Source organism: Phyllobates terribilis, unplaced genomic scaffold, assembly GCF_046119375.1.
Source record: "Phyllobates terribilis strain yellow unplaced genomic scaffold, ASM4611937v1 Scaffold_9__5_contigs__length_417890890, whole genome shotgun sequence".
Taxonomy (NCBI): Eukaryota; Metazoa; Chordata; class Amphibia; order Anura; family Dendrobatidae; genus Phyllobates; species Phyllobates terribilis.
Window position 1 is genome coordinate 69894512 of NW_027362769.1, and position 9311 is coordinate 69903822.

General features: G+C 40.6%; 1 protein-coding gene across 13 annotated transcripts in view; it reads left to right on the forward strand.

Moving 5' to 3' along the window:
- Positions 1 to 7209, forward strand: part of MAP2 (microtubule associated protein 2) — a 304763-nt gene extending 297554 nt beyond the window's left edge. For 12 of the 13 annotated variants that reach the window (XM_073646562.1, XM_073646567.1, XM_073646566.1 and 9 more), the window contains one exon: positions 1549 to 7209. In XM_073646562.1, the coding sequence (XP_073502663.1) occupies positions 1549 to 1764 (216 nt within the window). In that variant the 3' untranslated portion in view covers positions 1765 to 7209. The remainder of the gene's footprint in view (positions 1 to 1548) is intronic. The other variant, XM_073646569.1, reaches the window with a different exon arrangement.
- Positions 7210 to 9311: the final 2102 nt, after the last annotated feature.

The following is a 9311-nucleotide window of genomic DNA, read 5'->3' on the forward strand; positions in this document are numbered from 1 at the left end:
TACTATTAATTAGTGATGAGCGAGCATGCTCGCCATTGCTCGGTACTCGCCCGTGCATCTCAGTACTCGAGATGCTCGGAGCTCGCCGAGTACTTTCGAGATGCTCGGGTGGGAGCTCGGGTCCCCGTCCTGCATGTCTGGCGCTATTTAGAGCACCAATCATGGAGGGATTGTCTGCCACTCACTGTAATTCCACAGCCATGGTGGTTGTGGCATTACTGTGGTTGCCCAAATCGATGGGAACAGTGCTCACAGTGAAACATGAAAAGCCGGCAATTCAGCAGCGGCATAAACCGGTACCGACAATTTAGAAAAGAGAGAATAGAGCATCACACATAGATTAGATAGATAGAAACATGTCAGTCACATATATAATAAGTACAGTGACAGTATTGGTTACTGTACTTGTCATTTAGTGTTAAAATAAAGGATTTATTAAAAAAAAATTGACGTGGGGTTCCCCATAATTTTAGTCTCTAGCAGAGGTTAAGCAGACGGTTGAGGCAGATGTTTGAAGCCTGGTAAGGGGGTAATACCCATGGAGCTTCCCAGGCTACTAATATCAGCCCCCAGCTGAATACCGCTCATCTCTACTGCTGGGTCCCCCAGTGATCCCAATAACTGGAACCCTGTATTGAATGGATCGAAGGTGTGCATGGTCTGCCGCCACTTCATTCATTGTTTATAAAACTGCCTGCTATATCCATCAGTCCCATTGAAAATGACTAGCGAGAATGTGCACCACCATTCTATTAAATATGGGGCTATGCAGAGCACGGTTCCCTGGTTCCAGAGCATTGTGGATTCATTGGAGGTTCCCACCAGTCAGACCCCAGTGATCAGTAAGTTATTCCCTATCCAGTAAAATAACTTTTTAATTAATTTTATTAGTGTGGTTTATTTAACCCCTAAATACATGTGGGCAATTACCCAAGCACTTAATGGGAATCTGTCACCAGGTTTTGACTACCCCATCTGAAAGCAGCCCGATGTAGAGGCAGAGACCCTAATTCTAGAGATGTGTCACTTTCTGGACTACTTGCTGCAGGTTTGATAAAATCACTGGTTTATCTGCTGCAGATGTAACAGTTCTCTCAATACTGAGCTCTGTATAACCCCGCCCACACCACTGATTGGAAGCTTTCTGTGTATACTGTGCATAGGCAGAAAGCTGCCAATCAGTGGTGGGGGCGGGGTTATTCAGAGCTTGTGATTATAGAGGACTCTATGGCAGCAGGTTTACTAGTCCTCGAGTGATAATCTCCTTCTGATAAAACAGTGATTGAAATTACAGCAAGTAGCCCAGTAAGTGACACATCGCTGGAATCAGGGTCTCTGTCTCTACATCATGATACTCTCAGATTAAGTACCAAAACCTGGTGACAGATTCACTTTAACAGTACTAGGGTTGCCAGTGCAATGTAATGGCTTTTTATCTATGGAGTTAAATCTTTGTAGGTGTTAAAAAATCCTTTGAAGATTAAATCAGAGTATAGATTTCTGCACTGGTAAAAGAATATACTGATAACTTTTCTTTTTTTTTGACAGATAGACAGTCAGAAATTGCATTTCCGAGAGCAAGCCAAGGCCCGAGTTGACCACGGTGCTGATATAGTGACAGAGTCTCCAGGTCCTTCTAGCATTGCCTCTCCACGGCGTCTCAGCAATGTGTCCTCTTCTGGAAGCATCAACCTGCTAGAATCACCACAGCTTGCAACCCTAGCAGAAGACGTCACTGCAGCTCTGGCCAAACAGGGCTTATGAATGTGTTATACCTTTAGCAGTGTATGAAGCTAATCTTAAATAATAATAATAATATTAATAATGAAATTATTTACGCATGAGCTCTTGGCAGGATTTGGGCTCAAAGCAGGTGTCACATTCATTTTTCAGATCCTTTTACACTACGAGCAAATATCACATAATGCCAAACCTATACGCAAGTAGGTTTTCATTGTATACATAACTTTTTGAGTGAAGTTGCCAGATTTTCCCATTATGTTACTGGCAGTAAAAAAAAAAAAATCCTAGGATAACAGTAGACAGATAGTAACTGGTCATACTTTGTCATCTACCACAGGAATTAGAAGACCAAACGTCACATATTAGGATACTTTCCAAGCATCACCCAAGTCCTTATCACTGCTCTTGACTAGTCTTGCATGGAGCCCTACAATACTTGGTGTTATTTCAACATGTGCCTGCCAGCCACCCGAACAAAGTTTGCGTAAGAGCCATGTCCTGTTAGAGTGGCTGCTCATCTTCCCGTTCAGTTCAGATAGTGGTCAAGCTCTTTGTTCTATCAAAACCCCAGTCCCCCAAGCTAACAACCCCATTGAAGCTTTCTGCATTGCGAAAGGCCGAGGTGCGAAACGTTTCATGAAGAAGACACGATCCAACATTAATAAGCAATTCTTGTTAGCGTCTAGACGGTCATGCTGGTACAGTGGGAGAAATGCTCCCTATTGGAGGAGAGTGCTTTGAAAAAAAATGGGGAGCAGCATTGAAAGGGAGCAGCTGTTAACGCACTTATTTTATGACTAGTACCTGTATATTTAACGGTCTTTCAGCTACTAGAATGCCTGCTTTGCTTTGTAATATTGTGCATCGCAGACCTTACGAGCAGCAGAGGCCATAAACAGAAAACTTTAGCTTTGTGCATAGGCAAAACATTTCCAACACCTTTTTTCCACCCGTTTGATACAGTATTATTAATCTAGATGTATATATTTCTCTGTGGCCATGTTTTCATTCATTCTCCCAAAAACCTTTTCATATACTTGAACAAAAACAAAAAAAATCCATTTCTTACTCACAGTATCTGTGTCTATTGCACCATTTGGTAAAGCAGTTTTAGGTAGGCATAATTTAATATTAGGAAAGCTTCTTTTTTTCCTACGTAAAAAATGCAAAATGTAAAAAAAAAAAAAAAAATGTGTACTTAAAAGAAACTCAGAAAAAAAACACAGCAAAGCTCTTTAGCATGAAATTGCTCTGTTTGGGGTCTTAAGAAGCATTGGCTGTTTTAATTTTTCTTTTTAAGCTGGATTGCTCCAAAAAAAAATGAGCTGTTTTTGTCAATGACTGCTTTTCTCTTGCTCCTCATTTCGAAAGGGCTGAAGTGTGAGTTGATTTTTAATCCTAAAGGTTCCTGTTTTCTTTTCTATGTGCAAAGATCCAGTCACAAAGTGTTGCTGATTTTTTTATTTTTCTACTTGCTAAAGTTGAACATCACTCTGATTCTGGGTAGAGAAGTGTGAAGACCTACAAACGTTCTAAGATGGTAACTAAGTGAACTCACTACTTTAACACATTGCTCCGATCTGCAGCAAAGGGCTAGTAAGAATATACTAACGAACCCAAGAAGACAGAGGCCAAGCATATTTTAATTCTAGTGTCAGCTACACATGATCTTAAATATGAGAACACCAAATCATCGTAAATTCTAAAGTCTGAGTTTAAGATGATTACTCATTTTCAAACTGTGTAAGACCTCCCATAGGCTTCCTACTGCCAAAACCAGAAGTGGTAGAATATACAGTATGGCGGCTAATCCACTATTATTCAAGGACTAACGTAAATAATTTAAAATATGTATCCAAGTTTAGTACCTAGAATATACAGAATGCTACGAATACTACATAAATCAGAATTTCCAGAGACCGATTTAAAAAATCAGTGAAAGAAAAAAAATCTAAGAAATTAGATGAAAGGTCAGTACTAGAGATGAGCGGATCAATTAGCATAGGATCAAGTTCGAGATGAATTTCCTGAAATTAGCGGATTCATGCGAATTTGAACATTTTTATGGTACCATTTCCCACATTGCTGAAGCATCGGAGAGCAGGCTGATGTTATTTTGCATTGCCACATGGGCTTACCCATAATGCCCTGCAGCTATGACATCCTACTTATTATCATACTTTGTGTAGTGGTGGTCAGTACCTGGGCCATCACAGATTAATGGTTCCCAGAGGAGTACGGATTGTACAGCAGAGTTCTTTTCCATCTCCAAAGTCAATGGGAAGTCTCTCCTGTAGAGAGTAAGCTCTTGTGACCAGCAAGGGCCTCTCTCTCACTCTTCTGTAGAGTTTAAGCTCTTATGGTGAGTGGGGTCCTCTCTCTCTTCTGTAGAGTGTGAGCTATTATGGTCAGTGGGGTCTTCTCTCTCTCTGTCTTGTCTGTAGAGTATAAGCTCTTTTGTCCGCAAGATCCTCTCTCTCATTTGTAGGGTAGAATGTAAGCTCTTTTGGTCAGTTGGGTTCTCTCTCTCTTCTCCCCCACGTGTATTTTCCAGGCAATTACAAGCTTTCCAGTATTGAGATTTGCAAAAATATATTCAATGTAAATTAAATTTTTTGAGAAATTCAAATTTCGGCAAATTAAAATTTCAAGAGATTCGCACATCTCTGGTTAGGAATCTGAGATAAATATTTAAATGCAGGTAATAGTTTTTTAGTGGTTAGATAAATGTAAACAATTATCATTTAAATGCCTTTGCAAAGTAAGGAAAAACAGTAATTTGTAGTAATTAAGATAGCCACTTTCCTCATTTAAGTACTAGAATGTAGTTCCTTACTTTGCCAAATGAAAAATTCCAAGTAAAATAAAGTATTTTTAGACAAAAGTAAACCACCAAATTGTAGCGTAAAATCATATCTTTTGGGATGATGGACCTATGTAGGGGACCTTCATCGGACTCTTTTACCATTGCATTATGCAGTGTGTGTTGGAGGTATTCTCCGGAGGATCTCCTAATACATTCCTTAGACGGATTCCATTGTATAGGCATAATCACATTACCCATAGGCTTCCACTATAAATTAAAATGTACATCAAGTGATATTTACATTTTTTTTTATCAATATGCAGTCTACCTACATAAAGCAAAAAATGGTATCCCTGGTTTATACCTGTCTGACAGAGGCCAAATGAACACTCTTTTTGCCTTCAACACAATGGAAGCCCATTGGTAAGTTTGACTTATATGCCGGGAGCAGGGTGAAGATGGCCTTCGTTATTCTCTTAAACTATTTTCATAGCGCCATGTTTGTTAGTACAGACTTGTTTTAATTGTGCCATTAATCAGATTTTTTTGCAGAAGTTAAGTTTTTTTGGCCTCATCATAAAAATCTGTTAATGGTAGCAAAGGTAGTTTTGATATAAGGCCCATTGTACAGTTTACAGTACCAGAAGACTAATGAAGTTTACTTGGCCAGGAACCCTTGTAGAACTCTAATTATGTAGTGTTACAGGTTATTCTGGTGACTGTCAGCTTTACATAAAAATCTGAGGGTAAAAATCAATTAATCTGTACAATAAATTGGCACAGTGGACAACAAGTTATATTAATATGGATCCCTGATGAGGTGGAGAATGGATGGAGAGGGCTCATGCTTATGGCTCTCTCTTCTAAGTACTATGAAAGTTACAGAAAAAGTCCAGCGTGCTTCAGCCAACTACTGTTCCTCATATAGTTGCAGGCCCCATAGGTGGGACCTGCTGTATATCTATAAGAAATGGAAGACATATCCATAAAAGTTTAATTTGAAAATGTCTCTTTTAGGTAGTAACCCATGTCTGGTTTTGCTGCTTGTCTTTTATCTCCTCATTGGTCTTCGAAGCAGCAATGTGATAGTGATGTATCTAATGTTTCCGGTTTGTAAAGTCTTAGTTCTTGATGATTAGTTAGTTACCAGAAGTTCAAGAGCTTCTTTCTTTCCCTTTTTACTGATGAAGAAACATTGAATTGAATGCTCCTGTTCTGGTTGGTCAGCCTGCCTTTAACAAATTAATTTTGTATAGTAGCAGAGAGTAACAGGGTATTGTTATGACGTAGAGTTTATAGCAAAAGCCTACATGATGATTTATGTCTGGTCTATAGGGTTAGAGGGTATAAAGCATCGAATATAGAACTGGGCAGCGTACAAATAAACTATTGAGAGGCTTGTCCGCTTTCAACAATCCTTTTTGTTAGAATGGTCCCTTGATAATAAACTGATCACAGCACCCTCAACTCCGGAGCCCCCAAATAAACAATTGTAAGAAGTAACATAAACTGAAAAGAGGGGGCCCCATAACTAGATCAAATTAGACCCACCATTATGGTGCCTTTTTTTAGCACCCAGAACAGAATGGCCTGTTTTTTCTCCCTTTGTACTTTTATTATGAAACTTGGGCCAGTCCCTCAACCACTCGTTGACTATTGGGTGGCAAAAACATGTGCAGGACTCCCCTCTTAAATTGAGTTGCATTTTTAGAAAGATGGACCAAGTTCCTTTTTCTTTAAGTACCCTAAAACAAATGATTGGGCTCCTCTGTGGTTCAAAAGTCCATGGCTGTATTTGTTTTGGAACTTAGCATCAAGTTTTCAATTACCCTCTTAGACCCTGACTGGGGCAACCTTAGACCCCTTTAACATGGCTGATTAACTTAGTTATTTAGTAGTTTACATATTAAAGGTAGTACAGTGTACTAGTAAAGGAATCACAATACTTTAGGACAATGTTCATAACAAGTGGTGTCAAAGCATTTTGTAATTGTGTTTGCGGGCCAAATACCATTAAATGAGTCCATAGAGACGACAACCTAGTTTTAGGTGTGTAAAGCAGAGGGCTTTAGAAAATAATTTTTTTTTTTGTGTTTAGGTACAGGAAATATTTGTACTTTTCTACTTTATTGAAGTAGAAGACCTTTGTAAATGATTTGTCTGTTCTGACTCATGGGCTCCATGAATGCTAGACACCCTGCAAAATGAAATGAAAGCCGATACTTAATATACATCTAATATTAGCGCAATTTGCCTTTAGACAGAAGATGAAAATATATTTTAATAGCAGATAACTTTGATAAAATGATCAAAAATGTATGGCAAGTATGTTAAAATAATAACTGAGCATGGCGTCAATGTGACAACCATAGACTTACAGGGTAAGAAGTTGAGGTCTTAAGTATGCTGTACCAAAAAAAAAAAAAAAAGTTCAACTTTAGCAATGGGATAGAAAATTCAGTCCATCACTTCTGTCTTGGATTGTGAGGGGTGTGATTTACAAATCTGTGCATTTACCTGATACCTTTAAAGCCCGTAAACATAGGGAGGTGTTTATTGAATGGCTGGTGGTAGTTAGTTCATGTTTTTTCAATCCAATTTGCAATTGTATTTGTTGCTGTATAGTGATTGTTTTGCAAAATAAACCGCTTGTCATGGTCTGTACTTTATTTATTTTGTGTTTTTCAGATGCAAAATTCATTTTTAACATTTTAAGGGAATCTGTCACGATTTTGCCACTTAATCTGAGAACAGCATAATGTAGAAATAGAGACCCCTGATTCCATCAATGAGTCAATTACTGGGCACATTTCTGTAGGTTTAATAAAATCATTATTTTATCATCAGGAGTTTATAACTGGAGGACTAGTCAGTAGGCATGAGTGAACATGTTAATGTTCAGTTCGGAAAAGTTCGCCAAACAAATTGATATTCGCCGAATTCAACCTGCCTGTCTCCCCCAATCCTTGTATGTATGCTGCTCCCAATCCATGTATGTATGCTGCCCCCAATCCTTGTATGTATGCTGACCCCAATCCTTGTATGTATGCTGCCCCAATCCATGTATATATGCTGCCCCAATCCATGTATGTATGCTGCCCCCAATCCTTGTATGTATGCTGCCCCCAATCCATGTATGTGTGCATGCTGCCCCCAATCCTTGTATGTCTGCCTCCCCCAATCCTTGTATGTATGCATGCTGCCCTTAATCCATGTATATGTCCCCCCCCCCTGCCGACACCGCTGTTCATCGCATATAGAAAAAAAAACTCCTACTCGCCTTCCTTCCTCTCCCGCACCACGTCCTCTCCTGTAGCCGGGAGCTGATTTCAGCGTCCTAACGACGGGAGCGTATGACGTCACTGTTACGCGCCTAGTCGTATGTACGCTGACCTCAGCTGCTGGCCTCTGATTGGCCAGCAGCGTGTATTGCGGCGCACGGGCCTGGCATTTCGTGCGCTGCAATACACTTCAGCTAGATGTGTGTCAGAACACACATCTAGCTGAAGTAGGGGCTGGCATCGGCACTCGGCGGGTTCAGAGTACTCTCCCGCCGGGCCCGATACAGGAGCGCAAGTGCTGCGGCAATGGCGTGCATGTTATGTTCTGCAACTTAGAACTAAGGATTAGGAGGGAAAAGCTGTCCCTGCACTGAGACTCAGCTTTACCCTACGCTGGGGTGGGTGCCCTATTCCTTGTGAATAGCCCCACCAGTACTCCTGCACTGAACTCAAAACGAAGACCTGTAGGAAGGGGAAAGGGGTCGCTAAAAGATCTAAGGACTGGGAACAAAAGCAGGAGACCTCCTAACAGAAAAGTTAGTTGCAGAAACGAAAATTAAAGGAAACAAAACTGGTGGAACAAGAAGTCCCAGGATAACAATAGTCCAAAGCAAGAAAAACTAAACAAGGCAACTGAGCCAGAGCACGAGCGTTACAACACTGATGTCCAGCGGAGAATGAGAACCAGGTGCTGAGTAATAAAGGGTGCAGAGATCAAGTGACCAAGAAACCCAGCACCAGAGGAAAAGACTAGAAGCCAGCAAACCACAACAAGATGGCCGATAGTAAAACAACATAGATTCTAACAGTACCTCACCTCTGGATCCTCTAGGCCGAGCCTTACCAGGAAATCTCCTGTGAAAAGCCTTAATTAGCCTTGAGGCCGAGACGTCCTCAGCCTTCACCCAGGAATTATCCTCGGGGCCGAAACCTCTCCAGGACACAAGATACTGTAATCTTCCTCTATGCCACCTGGAATCCAAAATGCGAGAAATCTCAAATTCACCGTCCTCATCAACAGGAGGAACAGTAGGCTTCGCTTGCTTATCAGGCGTGTCCGCCTTCTTAAGTAACGACGCATGAAACACAGAATTAATCCTCCAGGATGAGGGAATGCCCAACCTCACTGCTGCCGAGTTGACAATCTGAACCACTTTGAAAGGACCCACAGATTTAGGCCCCAGTTTTTTAGAAGGAATTTTCAAATGAAGATTCCTAGAGGACAACCAAACAATATCCCCAACAGCAAACAAGGACTCCTTTCTTTTTTTGTCAAAATACCTTTTTGATCTCCTGTTAGCCTCTTTAAGGTTCAGACGTACACTGGTCAAAACCCTCTCCAAATCACCAGAAAAATTGTCCTCCTCCGGTACAGCAGCCCCAACTTTGGAAAATGGACCAAAAGATGGATACCTGCCAGTACAACAAAAAAAAGGAGAACAACCATCCGAGGAAGAAGTATGATTATTAAGGGCAATCTC